This window comes from Grus americana, chromosome 2 (genome assembly GCF_028858705.1).
Source record: "Grus americana isolate bGruAme1 chromosome 2, bGruAme1.mat, whole genome shotgun sequence".
NCBI classification, from domain to species: domain Eukaryota; kingdom Metazoa; phylum Chordata; class Aves; order Gruiformes; family Gruidae; genus Grus; species Grus americana.
The window spans coordinates 157,633,404-157,654,876 of NC_072853.1; the positions used below are offsets into that span (position 1 = coordinate 157,633,404).

Below are 21,473 nucleotides of genomic sequence, written 5' to 3' on the forward strand. Positions count from 1 at the left end.
CTTGCTATGATTCCCAGGAATCCGATATACTTTTCCCGTGCAATGTTATACTGTTCTTAATATCAAAGGGCAGTAATAACACTTCTGCAGCAGAAACGGTCTATTAGGTTTCATGCCCATAAGTATCTCATGTTAAAAAACCCATCTTTATCACTGAAGTTGAAAGCAAGCATCTAATAGAGCTTTTCTAAGCCTTCCTTTGCTATCTTGGTATGAGCTTCATTTTTTTCATGACTTGCCTGTAAGTGCTTTTCCCATACCTACGCTTATGCCAGACTGAATGGAGAACTATCTTTTGCAGTTCTGCAAGTGTTTAGATGACTAATCCACTGGGACACTTAACCTTTCTTAAGCCTAGGTTTTCTAAAACAAATACTGTATTTACCTGAGCTGCTATGAGCCCTCAGAAAATGTTTCTAAATGGTAACAAGTAAAGCAGCAGCTCATTTACAGGCTCTTTGTTTGGTAGTAACACTGAGAAATCACTAAAGCAATTGACTGCCTCAGGTGGCAGATTGGTTCTCGATCTGTCATTGGTTTCACTCAGCTGCTTTTTCTAAACTTTTCATGACCTTGTTGAAAATACTGGAATTAGCCCACCTGGAGAAGGACTAAAAACTCCTTAATTTATATTCTGTTAAAATAAATCGATCTCTGCTTAATCTCCAATTTCTCTGTCTACTGTCTTTTAAGTAATTTGTGCCACACTACCATTACTAGTTTTTCAGTCTCCATAGAGATGGATTTCTTTAGACAGATATGTTACTGTTACTTGCCCTTTGAGTCTTCATATATACCAAAGTTTAGCAGGCTTAGGGATAATACTAACCTACATATAGCAAACGTGCAGACATTGTTCATCCAATGTTTTTTATTTTTTATATTTAAAGTGAATTGCTTAGAGTATAAATACAAAAAAAATCTGTTTCTTTTTTTTCCCCGTACTGCTTCAAAGTTATGATCTGATTACTCTAAATCCTTAATCCTTAATTAAAGCATTAGGAAATGGGAGTCTGTTTCATCTTAATGTAGATAGCTAGATAGGAGATGAATGCCAGCATTGACAATAAAACAAGCATAGAGTGATTTGCATAGATGCCCATAACACAATATAAATAATTACCACGATTGTTGTATAAAATCCATTTATCTTATTTGATTTCAGAGTGTAATGAACATGATGCATGTTATAAGTATTCCATACTCCTTAATGAAAGTGAATCCACTGTCATGGATACAAAAAGTCTGTCAATACAAAGGTAAGGAGCTGGAATATACGGAAGTATGCTTGATAGTCAAAATTACAAATTGGTAATACAGCTGTATAGTTTTTACGTGGTGTATTAGTAATCTTCCCATTCTTACTGCAGCAAAAGTTGCCTGTGTAAAATCCAGAGACATGCACTGGGCATTGGTGGCACATCGAGATCAGAGAGACATCAACCTTTCCTCACTGCGTATGCTAATAGTGGCTGATGGCGCGAACCCATGTAAGCTATGCTTCTGCAGTCCAATACAGAATAGGAAGTGTTTTCTGTCTTGCATTTAAAGTTTCAATCTTCAGTCATCTTAGCTAAAATATTTACAAAGTATAGGGTTTGTCTACTGCAAACTATACGGTATTTATGGAAACTGTAATTAATTTTGGATTTTTTTAAAATATATTTTTCTTTAGCTAATCCTGAAGCAAACTTGATATTCCACATAACGTAAGTTGCAGTAAATCCAGTTTTGTTTAACATGACAGTCGTGTATAAAGACTGAAGTAAATAACCTTAAGCTATAGAAAGGATCAGAACATTTCTTCTGAATGACAGCACTCAGATGCAGAAGTAGCTGAGAATTTCAGGGGAATACTGATACTACTCTAGAGAACCACATCTGGATCATTTCATGACAATTAATAGTGTGAACTGTTTCTCTGTATTATTTAAGATACCAATGTATAGGTGTTCTGCTTGTTTGTAGTAGTTTGCTTTGAGCTTCTGAATTAAATCTTTAATTTGCCTCATCCTAAAAAAGAAAACTGTAATGAGATTGATATTGTAAATCTAGCAGTAATGGCTTTTCTACGTAAGCATAGTGAAAGGACTTTATGCTCAAAAATTAGTCTTTATTCTCCGTATGCAGATGCAACTGTATATACATATATATAATTGTGGCAACCATGACTTCTTTCCCAGTGGACATGGGTCCTTTTAAAATTTTTCCTCCTGAGAAACCTATATATTCAATAGTAAGTTTGAAGTCTGAATAGCATCACTTCGGAAATCAGATTATTTTTCTCCTCTGATCCTTTTTTTCTTTACCCCAGGGTCTATTTCTTCCTGTGATGCATTTCTCAATGTCTTCCAAAGTAAAGGTCTACGACAGGAGGTCATTTGTCCCTGCGCTAGTTCACCGGAAGCTCTCACTGTGGCTATTCGAAGGTACAGTGTTACACCAATGGAAGTAGACCCACTGTAGAATATATGTGGTAATTTGGAAAGAAATAAAAAATTTTAAAGTATGAGTCTGCACAGTTCACTTCTGGATGACATTTTTAGTTTTCATATTGTTTATGTCCAAAGAAGACATACAAGAAGAATTTGTAGAGTGATAATTTAACTTCAGAGTGCTTTTTAATATAGTTCCCATTTCTGTAATTTTAGCTAATTTTAAATTAAATAGACCGAAATGCAAAAGCTATTGCCGGAAAAAGAAGTGGAAAAATGCCCTAAGCATAAAGTGAATTAAAATGTGGGATTTTAATTGGAATTGCTATCGAGGAAAATCATGCTTTGAAGTAGTCTGTTTAAAGAGAATTATGACATTCTGCAGGTTGTTTTTGGCTGACTGGTGCTTTTTAACCATTCCTAGACTCTCAGTAATCATCTGAAAATGCGCTTTAAGTCTGAGGGATTTGTGCCTAGAACAAAAATTGATAAATTCTAATAAAACTATTAAGTCTTATGTACATGAATGTCAGTATGCAGCAGTCACCTGTCATGAGTGTTGTAGCACACAGTAAATGCTGTAACTGTTGTCTGTTTTGGCAGAGTTTTACAAAAGTTGTACCTTGAACAGTAGGCACTTCGTTTTTAAGTTCGGATTTCTACAGCCATTTATAATTGTTTCACATGTTAAAACATGCAGTATAAAAGTGTAAAGCACTGTAATAGCATTAAGTAAAATACTTCCTGCCACATGGTTTAAAATACACTGTCCAAGTGAAATTTAACTAGATTTTCAATTAGCTTTCCAACGAAACATCACAGGAAGAAAGACATGAGGCCAAGAGTGTGGTTGACTTTCAGCCACTTCATTATTTGCTTAAAACATCTGAAAGCTATCCATCAGGGACTTATCCTGCCCAGGCTAGCTGTCTTTCTGTGAACTACAGGATCTCAGAGAGCCCTTCATTCAGCTCCACCAGCCTGTTCTCAGCTTTACACCAAGGAGTATGTTGTTTTTTCCCTTGTGATGGGTTTCCCTGCCTAGGCTGTGCAGACCTTCAGTCCCTTGCCATGAACTCTTGATTGTAAGTGCAGAGAGGAGGTGGGCAGCGGACGTTGCTTGTGCTGAGCACTGATAAATGGGAGAGGGTTTTCATTTCCTGTGCTGGGCCTGGAAAATCTGTCCCAGATGGCAGGTTATGAAGTGGGAGAACTCATGGTATCTCAACATGCGATGGCTGGCATGCCCTTTGGAGACTTAAACTCTATGCTTGTAGCCATCTGAAGCACTAGAGATTCATTTTCAAATTAACTAGCATTGAGAGCTTACATAAAAAAGAAATTATTAGCACATAAAATAGTGGATGATTTAAAAAAAAAAAGGCATTTTTATCTTCAATGCCTCGCTATGTAATTACAAAGCAGTTCTTACTACAGTGAATGTTACTGAACACGTATCTCCTTTTTTTGAAGTCTCTTTAATGATAGGATAATACCAGCTGAACTTGGGAGCTTTAGTATTTTTCATTTTATTCAAGTCATCTCCACTGACAGTAATGTCATTATCATACAAGTTCCAAAGAGTTACAGCTGAAGTATGAATTAAAATTACTCCCTGCAGAGCACAGATCCAGAGAGTTCCCTGTTAATGCTCCAACTCTTTCCAAATCTATGGTGTATTTTACTGATCTTCCTACAAGGAAGAGTAACAAAACCAATTCTCAGTTGAAATACCCTTATAGTTTAGAAGAAGACAGTAATAGACTAATAGGTACTTTAGCCTTAGAGCTGAGTCATGAAGCCTAATATTTAAAGGCATGTGTCATGCAATTAATTCTTTATGGTATTCCGCTTTCACAGATTCACAGATTGGTAGGGGTTGGAAGGGACCTCTGGAGATCATCTAGTCCAACCCCCTGCTCGAGCAGGATCACCTAGAGCAGGTTGCACAGGATCGCATCCAGGCGGGTTTTGAATCTCTCCAGAGAAGGAGACTCCACAACCTCTCTGGGCAGCCTGTTCCAGTGCCTGGTCACCCTCAGAGTGAAGAAGTTTTTCCTCATACTGAGATGGAACTTCCTGTGTTCCAGTTTGTGCCCGTTGCCCCTTGTCCCGTCGCTGGGCACCACTGAAAAGAGTCTGGCCCCATCCTCTTGACACCCGCCCCTTAGATATTTATAAGCCGTAATAAGATCCCCTCTCAGTCTCTCTCCCCTCCAGCCTAAACAGCCCCAGCTAAACAGACCCAGCTTTGATTTATTGCATACTACTCTGAACCCACTTGCTTAAGGGAGTGCAAAAGTTTAAGAACAGGTCTTTTACATTTAAATGACTGGAAAAAACCGAGGTAAAATAGATCGTATCTGTAAATGGTAGTAGTAACTGCTCTCAAAATGCTCTACAGCTACTCAATATGAACAAATCAGTTTTGAAGTAGATGCATATTGTCCCTCTTCCATGGTTAAGGAAACTAAAGGGATAGGTTTGGTGGTTTAAGCTGCATTTACTTAGTATATAAAGTAGGTGGAATTATACCTTTGTTATGTTGCTCCTACCTTAAAAGATTCATCTTTGTCCAGCAAGCAGTCTTACAGAATTCCAAAATCAGTATTAGAAATACTGAATGTGTAAAGAAAATTAAAAATGTGAACTTTCAAATAAATTATAAGTACATTGGAATGGAGTTATTTATCTCTCATCATCTTTCCAAGTGATTTCTCTCCTTCTGCTTGGCAGAGACACTTATTTTAGGGTTGTTCCCATGTGGATCTCATGCACAGGACAAAATAAGATACCATATATTGCAAAATTGTTCCTGACGAGATACTTTCTAAGAGGACGTATAGGTGCTGTCAGGTGCTTGCTCCAACCTCACTCCTCTGTCCTGCTCCTCTGTGTTCCCTTTTGGTGTCAGATAGCTAGTTGCCGGTAAGAGGAGACTCAGGCACGATTAACTCCTGTCTCGTTCAAGTATCCACCTCAGACTCCCAGGATACCAGAAGTACTCTGAAATAGCAGCTCTGAAACACCCATCCTGTGGACCCCAGGTCCTCCGCACTGACTCTCCTTCTGCACACCTGCTTCCATTGCACGGTGCTTCTCGCTAACCCAGGCAAACCTGTTATCTCAGCCCAGGCCACAGCAAGTGTGGCTCTATTGACAAGTCCCCCAACACGAGCCTCGTGCCTCCAGCCTCCCTCCGTGGCACCCCTGTCCTGTACCCAGCCAGAGACTTTAAAAGCTGCACCCGCTCTCCTTTTTAGCAGTCTTTGGATGTGATAAGTAATGCAAGAAAATGTGAGTGAGGAAAGTTTAGATGGCCTCTACTCCTAGAAGGTTGTGAGAAGCTACGTGTGCCTGCAGGAGACCTTTCTTCTCATGAGCAGTGAAATGTGCGTTTTGGGGAGCAAGGGTGAGAGGAAGTTGATCAATAATGTCGCTGAAAGTTCCTTTTACATGATGGGAATGTTATTTATCACAGCTGCTTGTTTACTAGCACCATTTGTTATGCTCTAATGCGTTTTCAAGCGTGCCCACATTCTTCTTTGTTGACAATGTCACTTGAGAAATATGCCTCGTAAAACCTATTAATTGAAATTTATAGTGCCGATCACTGCAAGGCTTACATGAGCATGATTGGCTAAGGCCCATCTAGTATTTCAAGCACAGTAGAGGAGAAATGTCATATAAAAGGACATTAGCTGTTAAAAAATAGCTGTGTTATGATGAACTATTTAGGAAAAATGCAGAATCTTGAACTAAATATTGGCTGTTTTATCCATCTTGAAAATAGCTGGAGTCTGGCTGCTCTCCGTGGATGCATTATGCACACTCAAATCAGCATCATGTTAGCTTCTGGTTTTGCATTTTAAAACGCAGGACAGTGTAAGAATCTTTCCAGACAGGAAAGGCCCTGACATATTCCCTTGACTTAATAACTTGCATACGCCAACATTCGTTTGCTCAAGCCACGCTCTACATACGTATAACTGTATCCACTGATACAGCAGGCGGTTTTATGTTGAAACAAGTTGACAGACAGCTTGTGCTGATGCTGTGGAATTGTACAGCATGTCGGCAGTGAATTGGAGCAAACTGAGGCGTTACAAAGAGGCTACATCGACAACATTTTGACCATGACTGATGAAGGTGTAATTTGTTTTAATTTTCATGGGGTAAATTAGAATAGGAAGAATTCAATTATATGCACTAAAATAAAGATGGTAAAGTCCTTGCAGCTTCCACAGATATTTGGTAGGTAATCTACTACAACCTAATTTCTTCTGTTTAGTAATTTTAAATGCTTAAGTTTTGGGAGTGGGAGGTCGTATCTGTGATTTAAGCACAGCATACTTGTATTCTAATCTTGGCTTTGATACCAGTGTGGTAGAGCTAGGCTTTTAGTCTGGCAGGTGAGCTTGGTTTCCTAGGTTGCCCCAGAGTAGGAAACATATCAAGTTATTTACTCATCAGTTCCAAATCTTTTGAGTGCAGTTTCCCTCTATGTCGTCTACACTGCCTTTCAGTGTTTTTAAAACAAGGCAAAAGGCCTTTACTTGGGTAATCAAACAATCTCTATAAATCTATCTGAAAGATAAATGCAAGCTGGTTTGGGTAAATGTTAGGTGTTACTTCCATCTCTGCAGCCCCATATATGTAGGTGGCTGCTGAATGGGAGAGTTGGCCGACATCATTGTTCAGAAATGACTGAAAACCAGGATTCTATCAGGTCTAGTAGGGGGGAAAAAAAAGGTGAAATTCTAAATTCTGAAATAGAGGATCATTTGCAATAGTAGTCCATGAAGAATAAGTAAATGCTTATGTCTGTATGATGTATTAACCCATGGTTGCAGGCCAACGGATGACAGCAATCAGCCACCAGGCAGAGGAGTTCTGTCCATGCATGGTCTCACTTACGGAGTGATTCGAGTGGACTCTGAAGAAAAGCTTTCCGTTCTGACTGTCCAGGATGTTGGTTTAGTGATGCCAGGAGGTAAGAAACTTGCTGTGATTCATCAATTTAAGTAAGTAGCTCTAGAAAGTAATAGGTGGGCATACTTTGCTCTTAGACATCAAGCTTTGAAATTAGGACATGCACTTGGAAACATTTTGGTCGAAAAGCATTACCTTGTAAAACTTTGTGGTTTGGAAATCCCAAGATTTCTTCTCTCTGTTTACCTCAGAGGCTGTCTTTACTCGCGTTAGCGGTGTGCTTTAACTAACCTGTCACCACATCAGAACATCCATTCCTTAACTGTGAAATACTGGTGCAGAAAATAAGAAAGTTGGATTCCAATGTCTGGAGGCTATAAATATCCATAAGCCTGACCCAGATGAGACTCAGTAGTGAAAGTTTTCATAACCTATGCTAAGGATCAACAAAATTGCTATCTGAAGGCCTGCAGAATGTTTTTCAAAGATCTTGTGCTATCACGCAGTTATTAGAAAGAGGAGATATGACTGAACAGTTCATATTGATAAATTCAAACTGAAACCAGTGCTTCTACAGAAGATAAGATTTTTCATAAGAGAGCTAGATTTTAAATGAGATGTTAAAGAGACTAGAAAAGGATAACACTGTAGTTTTTCATAAGAGAATGTCTGTTATGCACCAAAGGAATAAAACATAATGATGCATCTTATAAAATTTCAGTTGAACAACTTAAAATAAAGGAAGATAAGATTGGTTGTTGTCTAATACTTATATATAAGATACTATTATAGATGTGCCATCTTACACTTCAGACTACATTCTGATAGTTTAAATAAACATACACATTCCTGTTTACCCTCAGAGTGAGAGAAAGGTCATTCAAGATTCTTTACATGTGTGCTTAAAAGACGTGCTGATTCATTTCTGGTCTCCCTTGTTCATCATATCCTCTTTCCAACTGCAAAATCTACACATGCTGGACTCCAGCTCCAGGGATTATAGTTAAAGCAGCATACCTGATTCTTATTCACACAGCTGACACATAAAATAGTGCTTCTTCCTCAGACCAGTGCTTTCTAATCCCTCCCGTTTAGCTCCTGCTGTCCCTGCAGTCCTGTAAGACCAGTGAGAGGGAGTCTGAGCTCTGATAAATTCTTAGTAAAATAACTGTACTAGTATGCTAGAATATCTTGATCTTTTGTATGGTGTTACTCACTACTTTGTGAGAGGTGGATTTCCTGGTTGCCTGCCTCACTGGCAGTATAATTATTATCGAGAACTCCATTAGGGTATTTCATTTTGCACTGAGTGTGGCAAATGCAGTCTTCAGTATGCAAAACTGGGAACACAATCACATTTCACAGCAATATTACAGATCAACTGAAATTTTAGAGAGCAAGGCAAATTAGGTTTTGTTATCAGTGTAAAGACTGAGTTTACATAAAGATCTTTGCATTCTTCATATAAATATTATTTATAATATAAATAACATTTGATAATGTTGAACACCTTAATGTTTGAGAAACCAATTGTTAGACATTAGTCTACATATAATTTGTTTGTTTATGTCAACTCCACCATGATGTCTTTCCCACAGCATTTATGTTATTCTGTAGTTTGTTTTATAATATTTTTAAAGTCCTTTGCTCTCTGTCTAGCTATAATGTGTTCAGTGAAGCCAGATGGAATTCCTCAGCTCTGTAAAACAGATGAAATAGGAGAACTTTGTGTATGTGCTATTGCAACGGGTACATCATATTATGGACTCTCGGGCATGACCAAAAATACTTTTGAGGTAAGCTGACCAAAAAATGCTATATAAAATCCTTCCTTTTTAACTTTTTCTATTTTGAGATAATATTTGACATAAAATATTGATAGTAATAATATCAGAATAGCAGTAATAATCAATGCTTGTGGCTTGGGACCTGTACTCTAGCCAGATAATCTGCACTGAAGCCCATTTCATTAAATGCAATAGTAGATCTTTATGTGGGTTTAGTTTTGGCTCTGAAGAGCTTTTACTTTAATTTTGAAAGAAGATACCAGGGGCTGAAACAATCAGCAGGAAGAAAGACAAAGTTCAAAAGGTAATGCTGTACAAGTCTATGAGCTAGCTACATGCAATACGTTGCAAATAGTATGAAGGCTGCTGGGTATCTTTAAAAAGCAGTTTACAACATTTCCACAAGGCAGCCAGCATTAAAGGCTTGCATTTATACAGAATCTTGACAGATGTACTCTTCAAGAGGTATCTGAATAGCAAAGATACCGTTTCCTAATTAATCCCCACCTACTTTTGTAGTTAAGCGTGTTCTTAGGAGCCCTGTCCAAGTAGGCCTCTTTTCTGTTTTACGGTGTAATTCATGTTGCAGGTATTAGAGTCGAAGAGTTTTGTGTTCCTGAAGTGAGTTATTGCTGAGGACGTATAAGCATTAAATCTGTTCAATAAGAGTCACCCATGGGCATCTGGCAGCAGAATTTGACCTTTCTTTTTAGATGAGCCTTGAAGGACACTATATAGCCATGGTCTTCCACTTGCCATTGTCTTAAATAACTTGCCTTTAGACTATTTCAGTTTAAAGAAGTGCTGGCAGGAAGATGTGGTTGTGTCAGAACGCAGCTCAAAGAAGCTCACGTGCCAGAAGGATAACGCTGTGCTGGTTAGGGTAGAAAAAGTGCTAGGAATCTGTCCTGTGGAAGTCACGTTTGTGTCTGGTGTTCAAACATTTACAGAGGCTCTGTGTAGGGCTGCATTGTCACTTTTAGACACGCTACAGAAGGCATTGTCACTGGTATTGTGAGGACTTAATTGACCTTAGATAAAAATATGGTCAGCTGCAAGAGTCATTAATGTACAGTACCTTAAAATAGCTTCACTTCTAGCCTGTTTATTTCTCCATACTATGCTAGAAATGAGCATGAGGTGCTGAAAAGAACCTCTGCCGTAATATTTACAATTTAGTCTCTCAGTAACTTATACATAGCACCTCAGGTTAGCTGCACTCTGCACAGCGGGGGTTTTTATTCAATATTGTTTATGTTGACTTATATATTTTTTTAGGTCATAAATGATTTACAGAGCCATGGTTAGGGAAAATATGTGTGGTACACAAAGCGGGGTTGAACTTGCTGGAATTCAGGTACTGAAAATTCTACACACTAGTCTAGGAGTTTCGTGACATTCCCTTTGTGGTCAGTGAAGAGTAAAGAGCATCACCAGCGACCTATTTACTTCATTCCAGAAGAGCCATCTGAGAAAGCATGCCTGAAATATTTCGCAGCATGATCTCTGTGTATAGAATTGAAGACCTGTGTTTCTCTGTCTTGCAGGTGTTTCCTATGACCAGTTCTGGTGGCCCTATCACTGAATATCCTTTTATACGGACCGGACTACTAGGCTTTATAGGACCAGGTGGACTTGTTTTTGTTATTGGCAAAATGGATGGTTTGATGGTTGTCAGTGGAAGAAGACACAATGCTGATGACATTGTAGCAACAGCACTGGCCGTGGAACCAATGAAATTTGTCTACAGGGGAAGGTTTGATCCTTTCTTTTCTTATATTATGTAGAAATCCTTATTTTGCTTAGACCAGATGTAAGTGACCCAAAATGTTTCCAGAAGGCAGTGCCTAATCTGCACTGTGGTTTCCCTCCATTGCTGTTCATATTCCTGGAACCACAGACAGCAGAAGGAAGCCTAAGACAGTGTTGAGGCAGACTTTAGATACCAAGGTCTGAAACTGTGATAATTAAAATTTCCAGATGAACAGCTAGTTAATTCTGAAGATGCTGACTCAACAGGATCTTTTCTGTCTGAGTTGAACATTTCCAGTATGCCTAACGCTGAAGTTCTGGAACATGGCAGTGGTTCCTTGTGTGACCTTCCTAATGTGCTGAAGCTGAGCAGGAGGCACCTAAAAGAGCCTAAAGCAGTAACATGCGCTCACACTTGATCACATGGCAGACCTCTCACAAAATGATGTTGCAATTACTTTCTTCTAAGATGGGGCAAAAGAAGGTGCTTATGCTGGCTGTTACATAACAGCTTGACAACCACCTTGGCGTGACCCAAATTTAGTGCTTTTCTTACCCCAAGAAGGTTCACTTCTCCAACCCTGCTATGACCTTATGCCTGTATTTACATGACTCTAGAACAAAGACCCATATTTCTCCTCCAGAAGTTATCCAAAACTGTTCTTGTTGCTTTTTCTCCGTAAATAAAATACTAATTGATGCACCAGTTGTCTGAGTAATAAATCACAAAATCATAGTTATAGAAGCTTAACTTAGAAGACAGGCTTTTCCATCTGTCCTGGCACTAAATACTCTTCTCTCCTTCTCTTCTATAGAATAGCAGTGTTTTCAGTGAGTGTGCTGCATGATGAAAGGATAGTTATTGTTGCTGAGCAAAGGCCAGATTCCACAGAGGAAGACAGTTTTCAATGGATGAGTAGAGTTCTCCAGGTAATGCTCTTTATGTATGTTTGGAAGCTATTTTCCCCTGCTTTATATTCTTTTTATTGATCTTTCAGGCCCCGAAGGTAACTGACATTTATCTTTGAGTAATTGTAAGTCCTCCTTCAGTTGCATTTGCACCTAATGAGCACAAAATTAGATTCTTCTGAATGACAGTTCCTATCTGGGCCTCACATATCCAGAGAGTGTTCCTTTTCCTAATCAAAATGCTATAAGAAAACAGGGATGAATTGAAGTAAGTAAGAGCAAGGAAAAAATAACATATGGTTTATAGGGATATAGTTACTCATTACTTCAAAAGGGTAATGGATTAATGTATTATATACTCTTACTGTCAAAAGCTACCAAAGTCTCTTACTAAACAGTTATTGGCACTGATATGGAGTTGACCTTATCAAAAGTAGATACACATATCTGAGCTCTGTCTCCAGATACTATTTTTTAATCTGTGGGAGAGAATTATGTGTTTCTAGTGTACCATGTTGATAGCTAAAATAAACTGAATGAAACACAGCCTTAAAATGTCAATTTCTCTCTACTGAAATGAAGTGACTGATTAGCTCAGACCTAGATATCTACAGTGCGATTATCTGCACAGATGACACCTATTGCAAGGAGTCCCATTCCAGCTGTCTGGTGGATCATGCAAGACACATACCACTGTGATGAAACCCACCTTGGTGGTGGTGTTTGACAGTTTGACCAGAAGACAGAAGCTACTGAACACTGAAAAATTCTGATCTCTTTACATATAGCAATCCAAGTTAAGGCAGTATCATTACCATACTCAAAGTTTTTTCAACTCTAATGTGCACAAAAAAAAAAAATCAGATAGTTTAGATAGCAGTCATCTTCCATCTCCTTCATCTCCATGGTGGAGCCACTTCTCACTCAAAAGCAATAGATTTAATGGAGATGTAGTCAAATTAAGTCTGTCTGTTGCTGCCTTGTGAAATGGTCTCAGCTCTCTCTACAACTGGTCACCTGTTAATTCCTTTTCCCTTTCCTACCTTCCTTTCTGTCCTTCCTCAAGGACTCGCCTCAGGTAAATATATTGCTTTACCCAAGAAAAAGATCCCACTCAGTTCAGAGATGTTTTTATTCATTATTGCTTTGTACTGAATAAGAAAAGGAATCTGTCTACCGTATTCTTGAAGAAACTGAACAAATAATCTTTCATCCATCTCAAGACAGGTTTATCTGCTCTCTTGATTTAAAAGATAGCTACATTTCATACAGTTGGAGGCATCTCATATTCACAGTAGATCTAAATTATTACCAAGAAAAGCTAGAACCTTTAGAAAGCCTTTGAAGCACCTCGTAGCACCTAGGGCCATTATTGTAGAAGAAAAGGCTTTTGGATTGCCCATGCTTCAATAATTTTTATCAAGTAGCAAGCTCCTAAAGAAAAGGTTGAAACTCTAGACTTACACTTCTGTTTTGTCAGCTGAGCATTTTTGTGACTTTTACAGATGGTCTTACACCATCGTAACCAGTAGAATTCGGTACTGAACGCTGTGGGAGTCCTGTGTCAAGTTACTCCTGCCAAAAGTCAGTCCTATTATTCTGAGTATGATCAAGTCACAGCAGTGTCTGAGAATAATAGGCCATATATCAAAGTACACATATGTGTGGCTGCTTTCATCACCCGTGTGTGAAGTCTGCAACTCTGGCATGCGTCACTATGCGAACAAGAAGTTTCTAGTTCCACTTCAGCTGAGAGCAGAGATGGAGGACAGAAGCCAGGAACATGTGGGATGCGTTGTGCCTTCTTCCCAATCAGAGTTTTATGACAGATGTCAGGAAGTGGTAACCAGTTGTATCTGAATCATCTGCTAGTGATGAGCAACGTAACGATATCACACTTGCGTCATGACTCTCAATGACGTGCCTGTTAACAAACTCTACCAAATTGCTACTCATTTCTGATGATATTTGGGAGACTCATCTGACACCCTGCGTGTGCTGCCCTGTGCCAGCCTGCCCTCACTGTCTGCTTCTACTGTGCCTCGCTGTGTCTCTGCATCTCTTGCTGTGTTGAGCTGCATCGATTTGCAGAACCTTTTTCCAGTGGGCTGCACGTATTCTGACTCTTCCTGACCCTTCCTGCTCCTCTGCAGAGGGCTGAAGGATGGTAGAGCTGCTGTGTGTATGGGGCTATGTTGGACTGCATCTATGGGTTTTAGCAGAGGCAGGGTTGGGAGGTGGTGGTCAGCTTGGGTGTAGAGCTTCTTGACAGTGGCGGAGGAGGAGGGTGTTTAGTGACAGTGTGAGTGAAGACCCCAGGTCACCCAGCAGTTCAGTCAGATGGATCCTGGATACCCATTCATCTCCCAGGCTGCTGCAAACTGATCTGATCCTTCAGGCAGGGTTGTGGTTCCTGCACCTGGCAGACTGGATGTTAGTTTTACCAGTGCCGGCACTCTGGCAGGACTTGACAGGACTAGGCAGGGCTAGGAGATCTACTGTGGTACTGGAGAGTGTCTGCCTGGAGAATTTTGTCAGAATGAGATGTTTTCTTAGCTTGAACAACATAGCAGTCTGGACTCTCTGCAAGTTCTGGTATCTCTAACCCGTTTTCTCAGTGAAACAGAGGGATAAAGATTTCAGATACTCTATTCACTTCTGGCTGGACAGTCATTTCAAAAACCAAGCCATCTCATCAACAGGCATAAATACCAGGAGCATTAAAATTGGCTGGTACTCTTCTCTCTCAAAATTTTAAGGCTCAGTTCATCAGTGTTCGTCCTTGTGAAAGTCATTCCCTGCTTCAGAAATGTGCCAAACTCAAAAGTGTGAAAGGTGACAATTTTGAATGACCCATGACATCTTATCAGGCACTGTGCTGCAGAGGAGCAGCACACAAAGGAGACAGTTTGGGAGTCCCTGGGGAATCATTATATGTAACACCCCTCATCCCATCCCAGCTGGGTATTGCTTTCCATTCGCCAACTCTAGGAGCCATACTGTTTCACGTTTGAGTAAGAGTGCTTACTTGCCCTGTAAGGGTTTTCCATCCAGCTGATGTCAGGTGAGGATCCCATGATTTATCACTTCTTTTCAGAACCTGCAAATAACATTATGATTAGGAGATTATGATGGTTTTTGCCAGAAACATCAGACATTGTGTGCTGGCTGTCATACATATCTCACTATTGCTGATCCTTCAGGTAAGGTGTCTGTAGACCAGCAGTGAGGTCTTCCAATACTACCGTGAGATCTACCACTACTAAAACTGCAGCGTTTGTAAAATGAGTAACTGCTTTATTATTCTTTCTTATGAAATTTTGCAATCAAATCAATAAAAAATGAAGCAAACGGAATGCAAAAGCAAAGCATTACTTAGAGTCTCTGTAGAAGTAATCAGTAGTTTATTGGTCTACACTTAAGTACATAACTATAAATGATTGATTCTCAGAACAGAGATTGTATCTTCAAGGCAACAGACATACATGTTCACTTTTCTCACAGTTAAAAATTAAAATGCAAGTTAAGTAAATTATCTTTTTGAACATTTAACTACTCATTAGAGATGCTGTCTGTAATTTGTTTCTCAGTCTGCGTGGATGTCTGAACTTGTTTTTCTAACTTGCTGCAATTTTTCTTACCAATGTAAGGAAAATAACTAGTTAAAATGTGTATGGAATTAACATCTAAATGGATGGATATTCATATTTAACTAAATAAACTACAAAGGTACCGTATGTTATAGATTTCTTGAAAGTGATGGAGTTCATTGTCAGACAATGAACATGGTTACTATATGTTTCAAAGATGCTTATTTTTCAGGTTTTCATTCAAGAGATTTTTTTTCAAGTGGATAATTTCATAGTTTTTCCTTACATTGTTGTCATTTGCCTCTCCTGCCTGGCAACCTTTTACACAGTAATCAGGGAGTGAAACAGTTATTATCTTAGAAAAAAATTGAAAATTCCTCAGCTATATACATCAGTAGGTATATGGTGATATATGTGCAACCTCTGAAATTTTTCTTTGCTCTGCAAGATGGACCGGATGTTAAGTTGATAGGAATCCTTTGAACTTTAATTCTGAGAAGCGCGCAGCTTAAAACCAGCTTCACAGGAGTTGCCAGCACATCTCAATAATAAATCTCCAGGATATGTGCTATTACTGTGTGCCTAAGAGGGATGCCTAGGTAGCATTTCTTAATAGATTTCTGTGTATTTATCACTAGGTTTTTATTTGCTTTTTTATCTTCTGGAATGAGTGTAATAACGTCAGTGTTACATTTCCGTCCACCTGTTCCCACTGAAAAGAACCTCCTTATCACTGACATTGCTGAAGTGTCTTTCCATTGCCAGTTAATTATTAGGGTTGTTTTATTATGCAGTAATTCAGTACAACATGTGCTTATCAGAATGATGAAAAATTAGCCTTTCATTAAAATCAACTTCCTGCTTTTTTTAGGCTATTGACAGTATTCATCAAGTGGGAGTCTACTGCTTAGCGCTCGTACCAGCAAACACACTTCCCAAGACGCCACTGGGAGGAATACACCTGTCAGAAACCAAGCAGCTCTTCTTGGAAGGATCGCTGCATCCTTGTAATGTGTTGATGTGTCCCCACACATGCGTAACAAACCTGCCTAAACCAAGGCAAAAACAACCAGGTAAGATGAGTGAAGGCAAAGGGACCGTGACTTAATGCTGTGTGTTCATGGTACTGTATGGAGCAAAATCAAGTAACTGTTAATGCAGGTGAGAATCAGCTCGATCAGCTGTTCCTGTTAAATATTCCAGGTGTGTTAAGGACATCATTGGTTTGGTAGGAGCTAGAAGTACCTTCACAAAGCCTGCAAGGAAAAATGCTCCAAAACCCAAGTTCAGTAAAGATTAAGACATTTTATTCACTCTACAACGTACTGTGGAGACTGCACCTGGAGTTCTTTGTAAATTCCTGGTCAGTCATGTTTAAAGAGGATGGACTGAGACTGAAACAGAGAAAGATAAAATCTTGGCTTATTTGAAGGCTAAGTTTGTAAAGTAGAAATAGAGAGGAAGAGGACTGAGGACACTAAATAAGTGTTGGAAGAGGAGCAAATACTTAAAAACTGGTCATGAATAAATTGAACCCAAGAATGAGGATAAAGGTTTTTACCTGAGTAGAGAGGTTCTGGATTATTCTTACAGCAGGTATATTTGAGGGAAAACCCTAACTAGTTTTAAGATGGTTCTTAAGACGTTCTGCCACACTTCATGAAGAATATTGGATGAAATGGTACAGAAAGGCACTGACTCAAGAGACCGAGAAAGTCCTTGTAGACTGCTGAAGTCCAGACGCTAGTTACTCATGCCCAATGAACAAGCAAATTTTAGCAAATTTTTGACTTTGAATCCAATTCAGATTTTAGTACTCAGATTCATTTCAAGGATTTTGGATCTGTAGCCTCAGGCTTTAGACCTGAATACAGCTACATTAGACTAAGTGGTGTTACTTTCCACTTTGAAAACCAGCTTAGAATATGAAGTGCTTTTACCCTCTGAATCTCGAATATGGGGACTATCCACCATGAATTAAGTGCAAGTTTGCCAAAACTGTCAGATGGTTTCTTTTTTTAAGAATTGTCTTTCTTTGGACAAATGTTTCAGAAACCAAAACCATAATCTCACTTTGCAGATACTGGGAATGTCAAAGGTTAACAGTGACTTCCACTAACATAACAAAAGCAATGAAGCCTTTAACTGCAGTGCTCGCTTTGGTATTTCCTTGTTGCTGCTTTGCAAAGTAGTCACTGAATTAGGATCAGTGCAGTGGAGATACTTACAGATACGTTCTGTATACATTATGTATCACTATGGTAAAAGCAATGCCAGGAACACAGAAACCAAATTGATAGCATCACATTCTCCCATTTTGCATAGTTGTGACATACCCAGAGGATATTACTTTCATCTTTTTAAAGCAGAGTAGTCTGTAGATGTTGTTTGTTGTACGTTACCTGGTTACTTACATATCTTGTGTTTTGACACTTACACCACATACCATCACAGAGACAAAGCTTGGACATCATAGACTAGAAGTAAAGCCTGGTATCATTTGCAGTTGATCAGTAATCCGTGCTGGAGAAGCAGAAAACAAAAGTTAACATGAGTATAAATGGTTTCTGAGAGACAGGTATTTTTCCCTAATGGCAGCAAAAAACCATCAGTGAAATCCACTTCATGGAGAAGTGTCAGCTGTGACATCTTCCTTTCTTCTAAAGTTAAGTTATTTTTCTTCAGTCTCCACCTTGAGCTAAAGGGCTTGCATATATTTTATCATCTGCACCATCTGCCTTCCTGATCCTTGTCACTTCATGTCTATAGCATTACAGAATTGCTAATAGAGATGCAGCTTAGCCCAGGGAACAGAAGACATAGGAACATTGTCCCTGAAGCCTGGATACATCTCATCTGGTTTTAGGCACTTGAGTGGACGTGCCCGAATTAGGAACTGAGTTTTCCAAAGATTCCTCATGTCATGTGGCTGTAGAGAGCCCATGCTAAATGGGCTCCTCACTTAGATATGTTTAGAGAGGATGAATCCAGGGCTATGTGTCTGCCAGCTACTTCTGGTCCATCAACCAAAGATGTGCTCAAGGTTTGGTGTTGTGGATAGCAATGAGGAAAATACCATGTAATGCAAAAAAATAAAAAGAATTTTCATCCACAAGCGAAAGATTTTTATTGCACTTAGCACGTTCTGCTTTATTGTAGAAATTGGCCCTGCCTCTGTGATGGTGGGGAACTTGGTCTCTGGAAAAAGAATTGCACAGGCCAGTGGTAGAGATTTGGGGCAAATAGAAGATAATGACCAAGCCAGAAAGGTAAGCTAAACTTTTCTGATATGGCTTATGTTTAGCTAGTTAGCATCAGGACACTTAGCAGTACATAGGTTGTATTATTATTAATGCAGAATTTGTTGATGGCTTTTTTTAATTCATACTAAAATATTTCAGAACCCTTTTACAGATAAATATAAAACAGGTGTGAAGAGGGATTGCTGCATTTCATTAGTATGGAATTTATTTTTTTTTATAATTTTACATGGAACAACAGAACAAACATACATGATGGAAAGTGTTCATGGGGCTTCTACTAGAAATCACTCTCTATTATATCTTTTTTACTAGTTCAAATGAAGTCCAGGGAATTTTGTTTGTGTGTATGGTCCTGACGTTATTTGTTGTTATTTTGATCCTGTAAAATTAAGTTGAAATTCAGCTCTTCTGGGGACTTATGTGAGTAATTAAATTAGAAAGTTCTAAGCTGTATAAATATTTCTGTATTTATAGTAAGAAAAAGAAAGGAAGCTAAAAAATTGTGCTTAAATTCAGAGAGATCAGTAAGAACTGTTTTATTGCTTTGAAAGTATATGTAGTAATATATCATAATCCCAGCAGTGGCTTCACTTGCAGAGAGGCTGCTACTACCATGCAAAAGCACCTTGCTATAAATACGTGTGATGACAAGAGAATTAATTCATGTTTAGTGCTTCTGGGTATTGATGTAAAATGTAGCATATAAATAAGACAGACATAGCTAAACTAGCAAAAATAGTTATCTGGGTTTTAAAGCCAAAAAGTTTAGTGTCTTGTCTCTTGCTCTGCTTTATTTTAGTTCCTCTTCCTCTCAGAAGTGTTGCAGTGGAGAGCTCAGACCACTCCCGACCATGTGCTTTACACTCTACTCAACTGCAGGGTAAGAAGCTCAGACCATTACTCTGGCAGGCAGCGGTATGGAAAATGGCACATCGGTATTTCAGCTGCACCTGGTTGTGCTGTGGCTGAACGCGACCTTTCTGTTTCTTTTCCCATTACTGCTCAGTTATACTTAATGTTCACTGAGGCAGAAAGGAAGAGAGAATAATCATTGCCAGTTGTCAAAATATAGATTGCTTTTGTATCAGACAGCACGCCTTAACACATTTCTCATTTCTTTTTCCACCACATATATGTTGTGGGTGAGCTGACACTCCAAATTTATTTCAATACTGATCGTTTCTATACTGAGGAGTAGTATTTAATACTGCTCACCATCCTGATTTCCAATTTGAAAAGCACAGGCTTGGCAAAATCAAAGCATTTTCCCTAAATAAAACAACAATTGTTGTTTTTGAGACTGGACCATCTGGGTGAGGTATGAGAATGGGGAAAGGAGGTGAAGAGAAGAGGAGGTATGTCCAGAGTCCAACCAGGTCTGCAGAGGATCACTAATAAATCTCACATGAGGTGCCAGCCTGGCATAGCATTTCATTGCTTATCAAAAATTAATTAATGCATGTCATGTGGTGCAGAACTTGGCTTTATTAAGAGTGGGTGATTACAGACTTCCTAGATGATTGTAGATGACAAACCAATAATTCCCAAGACCACTGTAGAGAGTGAAAGTCTGATTTCAAATCATCCCACCACAGTACATCTAGACACATCTGTCAAAACTGGGAAACAGCGTGTGAGGGTCTCTGGGTGAGGAGGGGCCTGGAATAGTGCTCTTCCCCTGAGCCATCTGGAGTAGCTGGTGGTGTCTGAGCCCGTGTGGTCCTGACACAACTTGGATAGGTTCCTAAACCTCCAGTGATTTGTGAACCTCTGTGAAATGACCGTGTACTGTATTTACGGGATACACTTCCCCAGCCCGTATTACAGTGCCGGTACCAAAGTTCAGTTTGAGGCTACCCATAAGTCAGTAAATGACCTTTTTAAAATTCAGATTAATAGCTAATATTATGTGAACACATGCAACTTGACAGATAATAGTGAAATAGTAATGTAGTTGTCTGTGACAAAGTAGAAAACTTGAGAGGCAGTGCTGTTTATAGATTCGATATTACACCATTAAAATAGTGCATTGTTCTGTCCTGTAAGTGAGGAGCATGGATGCTGTGAGAAGGAGACAGTGATATGTACCGTCCCATCTCCTCCACACAGGCTGTTGCTTTTGAGCTTTAAGTAAAGCCAGACTTCCCATGCTGGCAGAAGGTTCAAACAGTGGGAGGCAAGGACACAATGTGCAAAACAAGGATTAACGAAGTAATTTATCATTCCATAGAAGTGAAAAATAGTTGAACTTTGAAATTCAGTTTCTCCATTTCTCTCAGCATGGAGTATCTTATCATACAAAATTTGAGAGATGGAATCCTTTATGGAGAGATTGAATGTTTCATGGAAAGGAGGGACAGATTTGGTGGGGTTTAGCCCAGGCAAGTTTTATTACCCATCTTGAATTTTAGTTCTGGTTTGTAACTTTTCCCTTTTTGTCTTCCTTGCACATTGTACACTTTGTTCTAAAACATCCCGGCGTCTTGCAGTGGATGACTGATAAAAATCCACTGAGATTAGTGCTTTCCTGTAACCCAAGCTTTTTGAGCATTTGCAATATTTAAAAATTAGCGCAGTGCATTGTTTTTAGTGTGTGTCATGAAGGATTGCAAAACCTTTACATTGCAGGATACCTCATATAAAAGACCCAAAGGGAATAGTTGCCTGGTGCTTGCCAATGATTCTTGTCCAACAACAGGATTCTCCTTTCCTGCACTTCATATAAACAACCGCCTTTCCACTGGTTCATGTGCAACAAGTGCCAGAAGTCTTTAATGTAAACAACTTCTGTGCAAATTTATATGA

The 21,473-nt window shown here is 39.1% G+C and overlaps 1 protein-coding gene across 6 annotated transcripts in view; it reads left to right on the plus strand.

Moving 5' to 3' along the window:
- Positions 1–21,473, plus strand: part of DIP2C (disco interacting protein 2 homolog C) — a 329,448-nt gene that overhangs the window by 247,679 nt on the left and 60,296 nt on the right. For all 6 annotated transcript variants that reach the window (XM_054815993.1, XM_054815996.1, XM_054815990.1 and 3 more), the window contains 10 exons: positions 1,166–1,259; positions 1,371–1,490; positions 2,315–2,429; positions 7,289–7,428; positions 9,027–9,163; positions 10,702–10,910; positions 11,722–11,836; positions 16,277–16,478; positions 18,565–18,674; positions 19,468–19,548. In XM_054815993.1, the coding sequence (XP_054671968.1) occupies positions 1,166–1,259; positions 1,371–1,490; positions 2,315–2,429; positions 7,289–7,428; positions 9,027–9,163; positions 10,702–10,910; positions 11,722–11,836; positions 16,277–16,478; positions 18,565–18,674; positions 19,468–19,548 (1,323 nt within the window). The remainder of the gene's footprint in view (positions 1–1,165; positions 1,260–1,370; positions 1,491–2,314; positions 2,430–7,288; positions 7,429–9,026; positions 9,164–10,701; positions 10,911–11,721; positions 11,837–16,276; positions 16,479–18,564; positions 18,675–19,467; positions 19,549–21,473) is intronic.